Here is a 17,113-nt window from a genome sequence, read left to right on the forward strand (position 1 = left end):
TAAGTACTATTTTAAACATGACTGCAAAAGCACAACTAGTCAGGTGCAGCTGGCTCACGCCTGGAATCCTAGCTACCCAGGAGGCTGAGATCTGAGGACAGTGGCTCGAAACCAGTCCAGGCAGAAAAGCCCCCAGGAGATTCTTATCTCCAATTAACCACTACAAACTAACTAACTAAAACAAATACACACACACAAAAAAAAAAAATCAGAAGTGACCCTGTGGCTCAAAGTGGTAGAGTGGTAGAATGCTAGCCTTGAGCTAAAGAGCTCAAGGACAGCACCCAGGCCCTGAGCTGAACCCCATGACCAAAAGAAAAAAAAAAGCATAACACTAAAAGAGAAAACATATAAATTGCAGTCATCAAAATTTAACACTTGTCAGCGGGGCCCTGGTGGCTCTCGCCTGTAATCCCAGCTACAGCTATGGAAGGCAGAACTATAGGGGATTTACGAGGTTTTCTTTATGCAAGGGCCAGCCCTGGGGTTTGAACTCAGCCTGATATTGACTCTGAGCTTCTTTGCTCAAGACTAGCACTCTCCCACTTGAACCACAGCTCCTTTTTTGGCTTTTTGAAAGTTGATTGGAGGTAAGAGTCTAGTGGATTTTCCTGTGATCCTCAGATCTCAACCTCTTGAGTAGCTAGGATTGTGAACATGAGCCACCAGTGCCCACAATTTAAAACACACACACACACACACACACACACGCACACACACACACACACACAAGTCGAGGAGTGTAGCTTAGTGGTAGAGTGCTCGCCTCGCATGCATGAAGTTCTAGGTTCAATTCCTGGGTACCACATACTCAGGAAAAAACAGAAGTGGTGCTCTGGCTCAAGTGGCAAAGCAGTAGCCTTGAGCAAAAGTGTTCAAGGACAGTGCCCAGTCCCTGAGTTCAAGCCTCAGTATTGGCAAAACACACACACACACACACACACACACACACACACACACATACACACACACACACACAGTTTCTACAACTCTCTCCCTTCTCACATTTTCTACGAGAAAAAGAGGAGGTGGAACAGGGCCTGGGGCACAGATCCCATTTGCTTCTGTCCATGAAGAGGCTTGCAGGCTCAGGACCCTAGAGCAGGAGTCACCTGCACAAGTCTTTGTTTGACTGGCCAACTAATTCTATAAAGTTGCAGCAGCCTCTAACATTTGGGATGTTTCACTACAAAAACTCCAGTTTCTGCCCTCACTTCAACAAGTCTACACCCTGGAAAGCATGCCCCTGGCCCAGCGCCTACTTAGCAGGAAAGAGACAGCTGACAGCAGGACCTCGGTGGGGGGCCCAGCCAGACCTGGAAGCAGCAAGTCAGGGCAGACAACAGACATAAAAGGAAATGGCCCATCTCCTCAGTGGGGAATTAGCAAGCATACTTTGATGTGATAAAACATCAGATTAAACAACTCTAAAGCCAACTGGCTTGGTCTCAAGTGGAAACTCTATTTAACACCAGCTAGCTCAAATGGATTCTAGCTCAGGCTCCATGGACATGAACGGAGACCCAAACCTGGCTGCTGTTGTCAGGCTAACAATTCCTCCACAGAATTTAAGTTCTCCGTTAAACACGCATGTCTTTGTTCTACTGGACAAAGGGAGCTATTGGGAATCCGTCTGATACAAGAAAGCAGCAGAGAAACAGCAAACTGGAGCGGGGCGGTGAAGACAGGTGAAGACACAAGGCGCCTTTGGCCGCCACTGCCCACAGTTCGACCTGGAGCACAGGGTGCGGGTTGTATGTGTGCCGGCTGTCACCAAGTGCACAGTGGCTTCTGGTAGAATCGTTCACACAAACCAAACCAAAAGCTGTCCCACCCCTGTAATCCTAGCTACTCAGGAGGCTGAGATCTGAGGCTGTGGTTCAAAGCCAGCCCAGGCAGCGAAATCTGTGAGGCTCTTATCCCCAGTTCACTGTGGGGCACCAGAAATGGAGCTGTAGCTCAAATGGTACGAGGCCAGCCTTGAGTGAGTGAGCTAAAGGACAGGGCCTACACCTTGACTTTAAGCCCGAGTGGAGGCAAAAAAAACAATTTTTAAAAAAGAAAGAAAGAGGGCTGAGAGTTTAGTCTAATGGTAGAGTATTTGCCTAGCATGCACGAAGACCTGGGTTCGATTCCTCAGTACCACATACATAGAAAAAAGCCAGAAGTGGTGCTGAGGCTCAAGTGGTAGAGCTCTAGCCTTGAGAAAGCCCAAGGACAATGCCCAGGCCCTGAGTTCAAGGCCCAGGACTGGCAAAAAAAAAAAAAAAGAAAGAGGGCCAGGAGTTTGGCCTAGTGGTTAAAGTGCTTGCCTAGCATGCATGAAGACCCGGGTTCGATTCCTCGGTACCACATACATAGAAAAAAGCCGGAAGTGGTGCTGAGGCTCAAGTGGTAGAGCTCTAGCCTTGAGAAAGTCCAAGGCCCTGAGCTCAAGCCCAGAACTGGCAAAAGAAAAACAAAAGAAAGAAAGACAACCAAAGGCACACAAGGGCCTACTGCGGGCGCCTCTGGAGGCAGTTTCCTCACATGTAGACAGCAGCACGCATTATCAACCTGTGCTGCGTCCAGGGCTCTTCACTCCTGTCCAGACGACAGGAGTGACAAAACAGGGACACAGCACAGCCAGGCTCCCCCACCCCTCACCCCCATTTCCCAGCTTCCTCTCCTCTCCACCCGGGGAAGGGCCAGCAGAGCAGCCTGCTCCGTCCAGAAGATTCCTTCAGCCAGGAGGGGTCTCCAGTCAGAGAACTGGCTTCTCCGTCCCAGCACGGCCAGGACTCACAGGATGGCATTCACACAGCACCAGGGGTTGGGGCAGCCCAAGCAGAGGCCACGTATGCCAGGGAGACTCGTGCAGAGAAGCCGGTGCCATGCGGAGGGGGAAGGGGACACCAGAGGAAGGGACAGGGAGTTGAGGGTCGTCATCCCAGGAGCCGGGGAAGGGCCCCAGCCCCCACAGCCCCTCCCGCAAGGTTAAGCTGCCAGCCAGAAGCAAGGCCGCATGGAGAGGTGACCTGGAGTTCTGTCTGGACAGTCAGTGGATGTGGCCAGGGCGAGGCCCCCAGCCAAGAGGGGGGCAGCCCAGGGGAGAGGCCTGAGCTGAGTGGCCACGTGCACTGACGCGGGGCCCTCCCCCGTTCCTGTCTGGGAGTGGTCCTGACAAGCTCGGGGAGGAAAACAGGAAGGAGGGCAGTTCCAGGCATGGCTGGTGCAGTAGCCATGGCCCAGCTCCCCGGGGCCTCTGAGGAGAGCCTGCTCTGGCCTGCGTGTCCCTGGTCAATGGCCTCAAGATGCCAACCAGCCTTCCCTCCAAGTCCACCCATGGCCAGGAGAGGAGGGAGGGCTGAGTCTCGGGGGCCGCCGTGGGCAGTGGCTGTGTGGGGTGGCCCCGGTGTCAGGGCCTGGGAGGCTGTACTGGCTGCCACTGCCTCAGTGGGAAAACACCCAGGCAGGGCCCATGAGGAGCAGCGCGCTGTGCTGGATGAGATCGGCAGGCAACTAACCCTGGCTGCTTGAGGAGCCGTGGTGGGGAAAGTCGCCCCCAGCGCTGGCACCGCGCTGACTTCTAAGTCGTAGCCCTGTGTTCAAGGTTGTTGGCCCCACATCGCTCGGCCTCCCTGGGTGGGTGGCAGCTGACCAGCTGGGACCTCGCCCTGCCCACCACCACGGCCGCAGAACTGCCGCGTGAAGACGGCTCTCATCTGCATTTGTGCCTAGACTTGAAAGAATCACACGGTGGCTGCACTCGTTTATTTCCAGACACTACAGGAACAATCACCAATAAGACCTGGTGAAGGCTGCGTATATCAAACCCCTTCAAACAGCACTGCCACTCCGTCACTGAGATTAAAAATTAGTCAGACGTGGAAAATAGAAGCAGGGTTTCTGGGGAAGGCAGCTTTGGTTCCATTGAATAATGTCCTCTTATGCTTAGTAAATAAATGACACGTATTTCCCAATGACAAATCTTCTCCAGGGCAGCTGTGTCTGTGGGTTGTTGGTTAATCTGCGAGGTATCTATAAAAGTATGCCATAGGGCCAGGAGTTTGGCCTCGTGGTAGAGTGTTTATCTATCATGCACGAAGACCTGGGTTCAATTCTTCCATACCACATACACAGGAAAGGCTGGAAGTGGTGCTGTGGCTCAAGTGGTAGAGCTCTAGACTTGAGAAAACCTAGGGACGGTGCCCAGGCCCTGAGTTCAAGTCCCAGAACTAGTGCACACACCTACACAAACCCTTATTCACACCACAAGACTACACGCAGCAGGGCCCCCAATGTCTCCTGTGTCCACGGCCACCCTGCTGAGCACCCATGGATCACTAGTGTGCTTGGGGTGAAGGCCTGCGGCCTCTTCCTACTGCTGCAGGTGGCCCCAGCCTCACCACTGCCCGGAGCTCCTCGACACTGTCCCCACCCCGACTCTGCCCCCACGCACTCCTCTTCCTCCACGGCAAACCGTGTCTTTCCCCATCTGTCTGCAGGAGGTGCCCTGGGGTTGTGAGGTGCCAGGGTCGTGCGTGGCTTCAGCATGTGCAGTCTGCAGATGCCCCGTGCAGCCTGACGTGGACAAGCACACCAGCAAAACCCAGGCCCTGCATGAGCCCACCCCCCATCAGGCCTCCATGAGCACTACTGTAGAATCATCATCATCATCATCATCATCCTATGACAGGTGCCTGTGACCACCTTCCAAGGACAATCATTTGTCCCCTTTTCCCTGTGTGTTCCAGAAAGGGCCCTAAGCAGCTATCTTCCTGCTGGGAGCAGTTTCTCCTGCGGGCGGGCAGGCAAACTGGCAGGCCCAGGGGTGGTGGCAGAGCCTCTCCCTCAGAGGCTGGGGCTCTCAGACTCTCCGTGGTCCACAGCAAGCTGCTGCTCTCAGAAAAAGTTGTTTAAGGTGATGATCAACTGATCTTCACGGCCTGTGGCTGGCTCTGGCTGGCCCCGGCGGGCCCCACTGGCCCGTCTCCCTGGGGTGCCAGGTGCATCTTCTGAGCTTTCCAAGTCATAGATGGGTTTCTCCCAAACACAAAATGGTTGGCTGTATTTACAAACAATTCATTTTTCACCAGCGGCCGCTCCTATCCCTGCCTCCTGAGGGCGTCTCCACAGAGCACGCGGGCACCTGTTACAGCTTCTGATCACGGCTTCCCATGGTCCTGAGCAGGGGCTGCGCCCCTCCTCACAGCCACACAGGGCCCAGGGCAGCAGCACACCCTCTCTGTGCCTCACCAATACTTTGCTTCCATTGTAGTGGTTTTGGGTTGGGTTTGGGTTTTTTTGTTGTTGTTTTTGGCCATTCCTGGGGCTTGAACTCAGGGTCTGGGCACTGTCCCTGAGTTTCTTTTGTTCAAAGCTACCACTTAAGCCACAGTGCCACTTTTGGCTTTTTTCTGTGTATGTGGTACTGAGGGTTTCATGTATGTTAGGCAAGCACTCTGCCACGAAGCCACATTCCCAGCTCTCGGTTGTGTTTTGCTTACCAATACAGACTCATTCCAAAATCCCAACGCCCCCATATCCACAGCAGTAGACAAATCAAAACTAATTAACTTTGTTGGCTTTAGCTAATCTTGTACCTCCAAAATCAGCCTCCTCTGCTCCTCATCCTGGAAAAATGCAGAAGAAAATAAACAGTGTCATCGTGGCAGGAGGTCTGGAGGGGCTGGACCACATCAAGTCATCCAGCTTCCCTACACTGTGACAAAACGCCCAGATCAGCTTGTGCGAGGGAAAAGTTTATTTTGGTTCCCAGTCATCAGCCCCAGTCCTTTGGCATCTGTGGTGAGACAGATCATCATGGCTGGAGAAAAAAACTGTCCACCTCACAGCAATTCCAGAAGCAAAAGAAAGATACGAAGGGACCAGGTATCCAGGGGCCAGTGACCTAAACCCCAAGGACCTAACCCCCTCCTACGAGGCCCCCACCCCCTAAGGGTCCCAGTGGCACCACGGGCTGGCATTCCATAGGGGCAAGGCAACATTTCCTATGTGTATGCATAAATATCTACATGCACATACTTAGTATGCACTCATATTCATACCTCAGCACCCACTGGGAAAGGGCCTTATCCAGGCCAAGCAGGGATTGCCTCAAATCAGCTGCTTCTGGGCTTCTGGGGGCAGGTGTGGCTGGAGGTGGCTCCGGGATTGACAGCCCCGGAGACGGGACGCTTGGAGAAGCTTCAGGCTCTAGGGGTTGCACCTTACTTTCTCCCGCAGGTCCTTAGCCAGGCATGCAGGGGCTCTGGGAAGAAAGCCCTTGTCCCAGGTTAGAGATGCGACCCACCAGCCGAGGGGTGGAGTCCACAAAGCAGTGATGAATATGGATGGAAATGGAACAGGGAACCTGCTGACATCGTTTTTGAGAAGCCGGGAAGGGTGGACACATTGTATCCACGTGCGGGGGGGGGGGGGGGGGCTGGGTGGACACATTGTATCCACATGCGGGGGAGGGGGGGGCTGGGTGGACACATTGTATCCACATGCGGGGGGGGGGCTGGGTGGACACATTGTATCCACATGCGGGGGGGGGGGGACTGGGTGGACACATTGTATCCACATGCGGGGGGGGAGGGGCTGGGTGGACACATTATATCCACATGCAAGGGGGGCTGGGTGGACACATTGTATCCACATGCAGGGGGGGGCTGGGTGAACACATTGTATCCACGTGGGGGGGGGCTGGGTGGACACATTGTATCCACGTGGGGGGGGCTGGGTGGACACACCGTGTCCACGTGCGGGGTCTGGGGCGCCGCTCCCTGCAGAGGCTGGCAGGCTGCGGGGAGATGGCGGCCCGGGGCTCCCCAGGGAGGCGCCCCACGCTGGGGCCTCGGCCGGGAGGGCCGGGGCTCCCGAGCTGCAGGACGACGGGGAGGAGGGGAGGGCGGCGGCGGGACCCCGCCCGGGCAGGCGCAGGCCCGAGCTGGAGACCCCAAAGGCCGGGCGCCAGCCAGGGCGCGCAGCCCGGTGTCGAGCTCCGGGGAGGAGGGGGCGTCGTGGCGGGCCGCGGACGCGGACAGCCCGGCCGGGCCGGGTCCCAGCGAGCCCGGGGAGCCTGCGGGGAGCCTGGACGGCGGAACGGAGCCCGGCGCCCCGCCGCTCTCCGCGCCTCCCCGCCGAGCTCCGGCGGCGCATGCGCCTCGCGCGGGCGTGCGGCCCGCGGTTGCCAGGGGTTACCGGAGTCCAAACTCCGCGATCCAGGCGGGACGGGGCGGGGCCGCCCGCGGCGCCCACCTGTCTCGCACGCTGGTTGGTCGCTGTTGCTGTCTGTCTAGGCAGAGCCCGCTGCTGATTGGGCAGAAGCAAGTTTTGCAGGCGGGGCCAGTGTCCTCCGGGCCGTGCCGGCCTGCGCAGCCCGCCGGGACCCGACGGAGCGCGGGGAGGGCGTCCCGCGTCCCAGGGCTCGGCGTTCGCGGCCTCCAGGAGGGCGGCGATGATCCTCGAGGAGAGGCCGGATGGCCCGGGCGCCGGCGAGGAGAGCGGCCGCAAGGTGGGGCGCTATGCGGGGTGCGGGCCGGGCCCCCGCGGGAGGGCGAGGCCGGAGCCGCGGCGCCCTCGGGGAGGAAGGCGGGGCCGGGGTCGGGGTCGGGACCGACCGCCCCTCCGCCCAGCGCCCCGCCAGGCCCGGGAGCTGCGCGTCCGGCCGCCTGAGTGGCTCGTCCCGGAGCTCTGCCCCCGCCCGCTCGGCTCCTCGGAAGCCCGGGTCGAGGGCGCCCAGGGGAGTGGGGGTGGGCGGAGACGCGGGCTGCGCCTGCTCGGGAGTCCCGGCCCTCTGCGTCCTTGCCAGCTCTGCTCCAGGGCACCCATGCCCGCAGCAGGGGCTGCCGAGCAGAGGCTCCCGCGGCCCTCCCAGGGGCGCCCAGCCCGCTTTCCCTCATCTGCCGGTGTCGGGCCACGCATCAGCCGGCTGAGAAGGAAGGAGGAAGGCTCCAAGCAGGGACTGACCCGACCTCCCTCCCGCCCACACTCCAGCCGTGTTAGGTGCCGCCGCGGCCGCGAGGCACTGGAGAGTGGTGCGGCTTTGCCCTCTGACCCACTCAGGGTCGTCCTGCCTGCAGGGGGCACTTGGTGCCTTGGGTGGAAGGAATGCCAGAGGCTCAGTGGACACTTCATCCGCCCTGGCCTGTGGGCAGCTCTGCCTCTGCCTTCTCTGGCTGCTACCTCAGAATGGGCTGACATGGTGTGTACATTCCAACCAGCAGTGGGGGACCCAAAACAACCTCCTTACCAAGATTGGACCCTAAATCAGTGGCTTAGAAAGTCTTCTCCGGTTCTTGCCACTGGGCTGGAGCTAGGCAAGTCCCAGGCAGATCTGGTAAACCAGCCCTTCCACCCTGCGTCGGTGGTTGAGGACAGTTAGCCATTGGTGTAAAAGCCATGCCAGGACTGGACTCCCAGGTTCCCTGGAATAGTGAGTACTGGCATTATGTGCCTGCCTGGGGGTAGGCCTGGTGCCCACATGGCCTCCTCCCTGTGTGGGTGGCCGGGCTTGTTCAGCAGGGGCTTGAAGGAGTCCAGGCTGTGTGTTGGGTCCCACCAGCCTCCTAGGGGCGGATCACAGGCCAGCACAGCTCAGGAGAATGGGGAGATGTGACCTTGAGTGATTCCCATAGTTTCTGGGTGTCAGGGGGTTGGGAGGTCAGGCCAGTGGGAGGGTGAGAGAGGGCCCAAGACCATCGGAGTACGGGGGCAGGTAAAAAGGCTGTGCCTTTGGTCTGGTCTCAGCATACCAGAGAGGTCCATTTGAGACTCCCCTGCCTGGGTGAATGCGAGCACTTTTGGGTACTTGTTGCAAATTTAGATTCCCAGGCAGGTTTAGGTTAGGTTTAGAGTAAGGCAGAACAGGGCCCAAGAAGACACCAAAGAGGACAGGTCCTGAGCATTCCTGCTCTTCCTGTGGTGGACACACCGTGTGGTCCATGGGCTGTGTGTGAGTGTGAGTGAGTGTGCACACGTGTTCTGCAGATGCCAGGTCCTGAGAGACCCCTTATGGCGGCCTGCCACTGGGCCCTGTTCCCACACACTTGAGGGCAGAGCGGTGCTGGCTTTCTGGAGTGGAGAGAGCAGTGGAGCTCCATCAGATAGGTAGACCCTGGCATGGAAGGCTGGGCTGGGTGCAGTCTGAAGGGGGAGGTGTAGGGTAGCTTGTTTTCAGATGTCCAGGCCTATGCTGGGGCAACGCTGGCCTCTTTTGCTAGTCCTGGGGACAGCCCACTAGCCGGGCCTACACCAGAGTCTCTGTGTTGAGGAGGGGTTTGCTTCTCTGCTCCCCACACCCTTTCTAAGGGGCTGTGGTCAGGCCCCACCCCGTAGGCCACATAAGTTCTCTCCAGAGCCAGGCAGGGGCCTCACAGTGGGGCTGTGGCACAGGGAGGGAAGGGCTGGGCGGCCTTTGTTTGGGAGCTGGTCATCTGGCATCTGTTCCCACCCTGTTGGGCACACTCCTCCATCCAGTGAGGAAAACTGGCTGTGGGTCACCGCTTCCAGAGTCCACCGGTCCGTAGGTCCAGCTCTGGCCTGCAGGTCCTGCCCTTTATCAACACGGGGCTAGGCTGGCTGGGCCCCCTGAGGCAGCCTCAGGTTAGGGAGGGCGAGGAAGGCCCAGGGCCTGGGGCTCCGCTGCAGCTGCCCTGTGGGAGCAGGGGCAGGGCGTGGAGCTGACGAGAGCCATCTGCCTCACGCACCCAGCCCCGCACTCACTTGAGCCTCAGAACCTGCTGCTGCCTGTGGTGGGAACCTTTGGAAAAGGGGTGCCTCACCTCAGAAGTGGTCCACCCAGTTCCTCAGCCCCTGGAAGGGAGACCGCCATGGCCTCTGCTTCCCCTCCGACACTAGTGGGCATGGGTCCAGAGGCACAGGCTCCAGCCATGGAACGTGGCCTGCCTGCCACGGGCTTCCTCTACTTGGGCCCCCAACAGGACGCAGCAGCAGCCTGCTCCTCCCCCAGCCGCTTCTCCCAGTCACCCAGGGACGCCCACTACCCAAGGTGGTGGCCTCCGCCTCCAGGTTCCAGCCCGGGTGCCCTCCTGTGGGCCCTCCTCGGCGGGAGATGGCGTGGGGTCCACCTCAGGACTAAAGCGCGGCCTTTGACACATGGTGCAGTTCGTGGCCGGGATGGGCTGAGTCTTCAGCACCTGTGGAGCTTTGAGGGGAACACCCAGAGCTGCCAGCCGTGCCCCAGCCAGGCCCACCTGTGAGGACAGCTCAGGCTGGAGCCTGAGTGGTGACCACTCACTCTCCTGCAGGGCGGTGACCCCCGGGAGCAGAGCCGCAGGGCCAGGATCCACCAGCAGATCAGCAAGGAGCTACGGATGCGGGCTGGCGCCGAGAACCTCTACCGGTGAGCACCTGGCAGAGGCCACGGCCCCCCTGGGCTGGAGGGCCTGGGGGAGAGGGGCCTGTAAGCAGGAGCCTTGACACAGGCTGTCACTGCCTCGCCCAGGCCCTGGCTCTGTGGCCTGGAATCCAGTCGTGGTCCCGGGGGCCCTGGCAGTGCTGTGGTGTCCCCCAGAGCTGCTCAGAAGAGGCTGCGTGGACAGCTGACCGGGCAGCGGGCGTGGAGCCCTCAGCTGGCCCGCAGGGACCACAGCCACGGGCCCCAGCCTTCTGAACCCATGTGGCCTGCGCCCTCGGGGAGCCCTAGGACCCTGGCTGTGCAGGAGCCCTGGGGCCCCATGTTCTCTTAGCACCCCAACCTGGCCTCCTCAAACCCCCCACCCCCAGGTTCAGTACAGGGTGGGGCTGGGTGCCCCACGGCCCAGGACCCCGTGTTAGTGTCCCCTGAAGGCCTGTCAGCCGGACTAGAAGCTGTCCCCAGGGGCAGGGGAGCAGCTCCCCAGCTGTGTAATACCGAGGGGGCACCAGTGGGCCTGACTCGGGGTACACACCCCTCTGGGGTGGACTTGAGCTAGGACAGGGTAGGAGGGCAGCCAGGGACCCAGGACTCTGGGTTTTCCTGGTAGTTGGGCCTGCTGACCTCCCTGGCCTCCCTAGAGCCACCAGCAACAATCGGGTCAGAGAGACGGTGGCCCTGGAGCTCAGCTACGTCAACTCCAACCTGCAGCTGCTGAAGGAGGAGCTGGCTGGGCTGGGCGGCGGTGCGGACGTGGGCCCGCCCGAGGGGTAGGAGATGCCCGTGCTGGGGAGTGCAGCTGGTGCAGGGGCGGTGGGGAGAGGCCCAGGCCCCATGGGCTGCAGGTCTGGAGCCAGTGTTTCCCATTCCAGTGAAGGTGTCACCGTACCCATGATCCCCCTGGGACTGAAGGAGACCAAGGAGCTAGACTGGGCCACACCCTTGAGGGTGAGTGCCGGCCTAAGAGCCCTGAGGGCCACGGCCGCCTCTGAGGCCTCAGGGGATCCAGAAGGCTGCCTGGGTCAACTAGAGTGGGGGCAGAATGCTCCAGGATCACCCAGAGTGGAGCTGGGACCCAGGACCCGGCATCCTGCCTGGGCGGACGCCCCAGGGTCCTCCACACAGCAGGCCCAAAGCCCTTTTCCAAAGCTTGTGTTCTGGGGCCCCAGGGCCTTGGACCCATGAGCTGCTGGCCTGCTCTGGGCCCGACCTCCCATCCCAGGCCAGGCTGGCATGCATGGTGCCAACACCTGTCCTTCCATCAGGAGTTGATCTCGGAGCACTTTGGAGAGGATGGAGCCTCCTATGAGGCGGAGATGAGGGAGCTGGAGGACCTGCGGCAGGTGGGGAGGCCTTCTTCCCCCTACCCCCACCCCCGCCCCACCCGGGCAGTCAGTTTCCTCTGCTGAAACCCAGAGGCAGGAGGACGCCGAGGCCCACCCAGTGTGCAGGGCTGGGCCGGTGGGCAGGGCCGGGTCACCCGCGCATGCGCTCTCTCTGTGCAGACCATGCGGAGTCCCAGCCGAGACGAGGCTGGCCTGCAGGTGCTGGCCGCCTACTACGACCAGCTCTGCTTCCTGGACGCACGCTTCTTCAGCCCCAGCAGGGGCCTGGAGCTGCTCTTCCACTGGTATGGACTGGCGGCCAGGCTGCCCCGGAAGGGAGGCCTGACCACCCACAGAACTGTGCCAGCCTGACCCCACCCCACAGGTACGACTCCCTCACGGGGGTTCCCGCCCAGCAGCGGGCTCTGGCCTTTGAGAAGGGCAGCGTGCTGTTCAACATCGGTGCCCTCCACACGCAGATTGGGGCGTGCCAGGACCGCTCCAGTGCAGAGGGCGCCAACTCTGCCATCGAGGCCTTCCAGAAGGCTGCTGGTAAGGACAGAGCCAGGGACAGTACCTGGGGCATCAGAGGACAGCCCTGGCTGGCCTGAGAGACTCTGCTGATGCCAGCATCCCCCGCACCCCCAGGCACCTTCAGACTCCTGAGGGAGAGCTTCTCCCACGCGCCCAGCCCAGACATGAGTGCCGCCTCCCTCTCCACGCTGGAGCAACTCTTGGCCGCCCAGGCCCAGGAGTGTGTCTTCCAGGGCCTCTCGCTGCCAGACTCTACCACTCCACAAGACAGCCGGGCCCAGCTGTGCCTGGCCCAGGAGGCAGCCCAGGTGAGGGTCAGAAGCCCTGCCAGGCCCCTGCCCAGGCCCCGGCTGTGGTCCCTCATCAGGCCCACAGCACGGGGCCGAGGCCGGTCGGGGGAGCCAGGTCAGGCAGGGACAGGCAGATGCTCCCTGTGTCCGTCCTCTGCGCTTCCTGTCCACGGGATCCTGGGTGTGGACAGGTGTGGGGGCCAGCATGAGTTGCGGCAGGACCCGGGGCCTGGACGCCCGAGGTCAGGCTCAGTGCAGGTATGCTAGGGAGTGGCTCCTTAGGTCTGTCGTGTGGTCTCGGCACGGAGCCACAGGAGTCCCGGGCCGAGCGCGTGGGGCCCCGAGGGGAGCTGAGGTCCTAGTGTGCCCCACGCTGCCACTGGCAGGTGGCTGCCGAGTACAGGCTGGTGTGCCAGGCCATGGCCCAGCCCCCCGTCCGAGACTACGTGCCTGCCTCCTGGACCACCCTGGTGTACGTCAAGGCCGAGCACTTCCGAGCCCTGGCCCACTACCACGCGGCTGTGGCCCTCTGTGACAGCTCTGGTGAGTGGCCCCCGCCTGTCTGCCTTTGTGGGCTGTGGAGGCGGTGTGCTCCAGGTCGTGGCCTTTGACTCCCCAGCAGTTGAAGAGGGGCTCCCTGAGTACGAGCAGGTTGTCCAGCCCCCAACCCCCCTCGAGCTTCAGGACCCCGTGCTGCCACAGCAACTGGAGGAGCGCAGGAAGCTCGGTGAGGCACGGAGGACAGGGCATGCTGGGCCATGGAGGGTGTCCCCTGCCCCTCAGCTGCTGCCCCTCAGCAAGAGCCTTGAGAGTTCTGGGCAGGTGGGGTGCACTGGAGAAGGTGGGCAGGTGGGATACACGGGGGCACAGCTCTTCTCTGGCCCCAGTGCTTGGAAGAGCCCCCTAGCCCAGGGGGCCCCGTCTGGCCACCACTCCTGCTGCATCCTGAGACAAAGGAGCTGCGACGGCCTGGCAGCTGGCCCTGCGCCCCAGGTGACAGCCCTGTGCCTGTGTGCAGCCAAGGCCCACCTGAAGCAGGCCGTCCTGGGCCAGGAGGAGGCGCTGCGGCTGCACGCTCGGTGCCGCGTCCAGCGCAAGGTGGACCTGCTGCAGGCCGTGGTGACCCAGGCGCTGGCGCGCTCCCTGGCCAAGTACTCAGAGCTGGAGCGTGAGGACGACTTCTTCGAGGCTGCCCAGGCCCCCGAAATCCAGCGTAAGCCGCCGAGCCACAGGGATGGGCGTGCTGGCCGGCCTGAAGGCCTGAGGCACTGGGCCTGGCCCATCCCGGGGACAGCAGAGGCCTGGAGCAGAGCCTGGCCGCTCACTGTCCCCTGACTCTCCTTCACAGACTTCACCCCTGCGAGGGGCTTGGGACTTCTGGGGCATCTTGGGAGCCCCTGGGGCAGATGGAGGCCCCATGTTCAGGAACCTGGGCAGCTCTGCCTCGCCAGTGGGGCACTTAGGCTCCGAGGGTCCCCGGGGCAGGGTCACCCACTCCTTGGGGCCATCAGGGAGTCTGGGATCTCATGAACCTGGCTTTAGCTGTTCCTCCTCTTCCTCCTGCCCGGTCAGCTAAGACCCAGCAAAAACCTGAGGCGAGGATGCCCAGCCTGCCCCAGGGGAGGGCAACGGACATCTTCTACCGTGTGGTGAGCGCCCCCCGATGGAGAGCCGGGTTCCGCTGGAGGCGGGGGGGGGGGGGGCCGGGGGGCCGGGACTGGAGCCCAGCCTCAAACCCTTGCCTTTCCCAGGGGCCCTTGCCAGTGTTCTCCGTCAAGAACCGGTGGCGGCTGGCAGGGCCTGTCCACGTGGCCCGAGGGGAGCATGGCTTCGGCTTCACCCTGCGGGGCGACTCGCCCGTGCTCATCGCGGCCGTCACTGCCGGGGGCCAGGCCGAGGTAAGGGCCACGCTGGCTGTGGAGGCCAGATCTCCGGGCTGTCTCCCCCTCACTGCCTACCTTCCCCGCAGGCGGCGGGCCTGAAGGAGGGTGACTACATCGTGTCTGTGAACGGACAGCCCTGCAAGTGGTGGAGGCACGCGGAGGTGGTGGCACAGCTGCGTGGCGTGGGAGAGGCGGGCGTGAGCCTGCAGGTGGTGTCGCCGCTGCCCGGCCCCGAGCCGCGCAGTGGGGTGAGTCCTGGGGGTGGTGAGCAGGGACCCTGGGGTTGGCCACATCCTGCTCCCAGGCGGTCCTCAGACCTCCACGTCCCTGGGTTTGGAGCTTCCAGGCCAGCCTCGTCCCCGAGGCCTCATCCTCAGGGTTGGGTGGTGAGCAGAACCAGGGCTTCCTGCTGGCCCCGTATACCGCCAGCTTTCCCGTTGCCCAGATGGCCAGTGTGGGCCACAACGCGGTGGCCTGCCCACAGGGGGACCGCTGGCCAGCTCTCCTGAGGAGCCAGAGAGAGTGTGGTTTGGAGACTTCAGTGGCTGCACACCCCAGCACCAGCCCTCGGCCTCTCCTTGGCTGGAGCCGCAAGGCCAAGCAGGGCAAGAGGCCCCGCCCCTAGCCCCTCCAGTGAGGACCCCAGCGCCCACCCCTGAGCTGGGGCCCTGGCACAGCCATCCCAGGCCTGCTGCAGCTGATCTGGAGCATCCTTCTCCTCTGCCCCTCACTCTGGGGGCCTCAGGACCAGAGCTGCCCGCTAACAGATCCCAGTGTGGGATCCGGAGTCCAGTGTCCTCTGCCCTGAGGGGGGCAGCACGGTCCCTGGCCCCTGTGATGGAGGCTCTGGACCCCAGGCCATGCCCTCCCTTGGCCTTTCTACCCTGCCATCATCTTGGCTGGGGCCTGGAGGTCCAGCCACCCTGGCAGCAGCTCTCAGCTCTCAGCCCTGTATAGGCCAGGCCTCTGCTGGTGCAGTTCTGCTGGGTACCCCGCTCCCAGGCCCAGCCCCTTCCCTGCAACACCTTGTTCCTGGCTCTCAACATCCTGCAGTCTATCCCAGAAAAGCTGGCATGGAGACTCGCAGTCCTGCATGGCATCTCCTGGAGGCAGGATTGTGCCTTAGGGTCCACAGATGGGTGGCCAGAACCTGAGCTCCCACGGAAGACCCTCACCAAGGGTTCCTACGGAGATGAAGGCTACAAGTGGAGCCCAACAGTGGAATGCTTGTGTGGTCCTGGGTTCAAACCTCCCTTGACAAAGGCAAAAAAAAAAAAAAAAAGTGGCCAGGCTTCATTCTCTGCGGCCAGCAGAGGGCAGCTGCTGACCACCGGCCAGCTTTCACAGGCGGCAGAACTGGCCGGCCTGGGCCTGGGAAGCAGGCCCGAGGAGAGAAAAACGGACCCCTTGGCCTTGGTTCAGCCCTTCTGAGTGAGGTCCCCAGGCGAGAGCTGCCTCCCTGTGCCCCAGCCTACTTCTATTGTCCAGGGCTTGTGGCCCAGTCTGTGCCCACGTTAACACTGGCACCAGTCCCCTGGGTGTATCTGGTAGGGCAGGGCAGGGGGTGTTGGGAGGACTCAAGGTCAGCAGTGCAGACTGCAGACCTCAGAAGAAGGGGGAAGGGGTGTCCAGGTCAGACCCCACACACACCACTGCCCTCCAGGGAGAATCCCCAACTCAGCAGAATGTCCCAAGGTTGCAAAGATCTCCTCTGTGCTGGTTAATTTGATTAATAAAACTGTGCACCAGAGAGGCCATTACGTGATAATTAGGGATGACGGGGTGGGAGAGTCCTGTCAGGAAGACGGGCAGTCCCCGCCATGGCCAGTCCAGAGAAGGGATAGCACAAGCTGCTGCGTGCCCGCAGGCCCTGGCCACCTGGTGCTGGGGGGCCAGGCCCCTGGTCAGCCCCAGGCTACCCTCCGCACTCCCTAGAGCTCTGTGGGCTCCCCGGCTGGGGTGGGCATGGCCGAGGGGCAGTCCTAAGCCCTTCAGTGGTGTGCAGTGCTTGGACCCACGGGTCTCTATGGCCCCTGGGGGCTGGTGTGGGGAGGCCCCAGAATTGGGGGCTCTGAGTGAGTTCCATCCAGCTGGGCCCCTTCCACTGGGGGAGTTCAGTGGGCAGCTGAGGACTCCCAGACGGCTGGCTTGGCTGAAAGAGCACCGTGCCTCGACAGCTCCAGGGGCCAAAGGGCATGTGAAGGGCATGGCTCCAGCCTGGCAGGGCCTGCAGCTTTGTGACTGCCCTGCAGGGCACCCCATGTCCCTCTGCAGTGCTCTCCAGCCTTCCTGTGAGCCTGCCCACTCTCACCGCCTAGAGCACCCCCTGCCTGGGGCCGGGCCCCAGCTGCCAGGAGGACTTGCAGGGCAGGGCCTTGCCAAGTGGTAGCAGCTGCTCGGATGGGCAGCTCACAGCACCCAGGTGCCCTTCTGGCCCTCTCCCCCCATCCCTCCCCATTCCTGGTCTTCCTGAGTGGCCCAGGGAGACCTTGCTCCCCGTCCCATAACCCAGATTTTAGCCCTCCCTTTCCGGGCCAGCCAGGTCACACAGAGCCCACAGGGGCCTGGGCCAGCTTGTCCACGAGAACATGGACACCCGTGGAGGATGCAGGCTGTGTGTGTGGTGCCAGAGGGAGGAGCAGCCAGAGAGCAGCACCTGGCCCCACCCTCCCCAAGTCCGTGCAGAGCCACAGCCACGGCCCGGCAGGGAGGGCCTGG

The 17,113-nt window shown here is 61.8% G+C and overlaps 1 protein-coding gene across 6 annotated transcripts; it reads left to right on the forward strand.

Moving 5' to 3' along the window:
- The first annotated feature begins 7,355 nt into the window (after window positions 1-7,355).
- Rhpn1 (rhophilin Rho GTPase binding protein 1) lies at window positions 7,356-16,145 on the forward strand. 6 transcript variants are annotated; one of them, XM_090339502.1, is made up of 15 exons: window positions 7,356-7,501; window positions 10,257-10,351; window positions 11,005-11,133; window positions 11,209-11,311; window positions 11,629-11,706; window positions 11,869-11,993; window positions 12,074-12,240; window positions 12,337-12,530; window positions 12,899-13,055; window positions 13,132-13,239; window positions 13,531-13,725; window positions 14,085-14,161; window positions 14,264-14,410; window positions 14,482-14,643; window positions 14,841-16,145. In XM_090339502.1, the coding sequence occupies exons 1-15, from the start codon at window positions 7,445-7,447 to the stop codon at window positions 15,018-15,020; spliced, it is 1,974 nt and encodes a 657-aa protein (XP_090195628.1). In that variant the 5' UTR covers window positions 7,356-7,444; the 3' UTR covers window positions 15,021-16,145. The 6 variants fall into 6 exon arrangements, with proteins under 6 accessions (XP_090195628.1, XP_090195629.1, XP_090195630.1 ...); XM_090339503.1 differs by having other exon boundaries at window positions 14,880-16,145; XM_090339504.1 differs by having other exon boundaries at window positions 11,236-11,311; window positions 14,880-16,145.
- Window positions 16,146-17,113: the final 968 nt, after the last annotated feature.

The sequence above is a fragment of the Megascapheus bottae genome, chromosome 9 (assembly GCF_031878675.1).
Source record: "Megascapheus bottae isolate mThoBot1 chromosome 9, mThoBot2.hap1, whole genome shotgun sequence".
NCBI lineage: Eukaryota > Metazoa > Chordata > Mammalia > Rodentia > Geomyidae > Megascapheus > Megascapheus bottae.

Excerpts from the sequence above, each read along its gene's own strand:
- Rhpn1 (XM_090339499.1), top strand. The coding sequence starts at position 7,445 with ATGATCCTCGAGGAGAGGCCGGATGGCCCGGGCGCCGGCGAGGAGAGC. Across the intron at positions 11,994-12,073 it reads CTGGAGCTGCTCTTCCACTG|GTACGACTCCCTCACGGGGG; the intron begins GTATGGACTGGC and ends CCCACCCCACAG. Across the intron at positions 13,726-14,084 it reads CCAGGCCCCCGAAATCCAGC|CTAAGACCCAGCAAAAACCT; the intron begins GTAAGCCGCCGA and ends CTGCCCGGTCAG.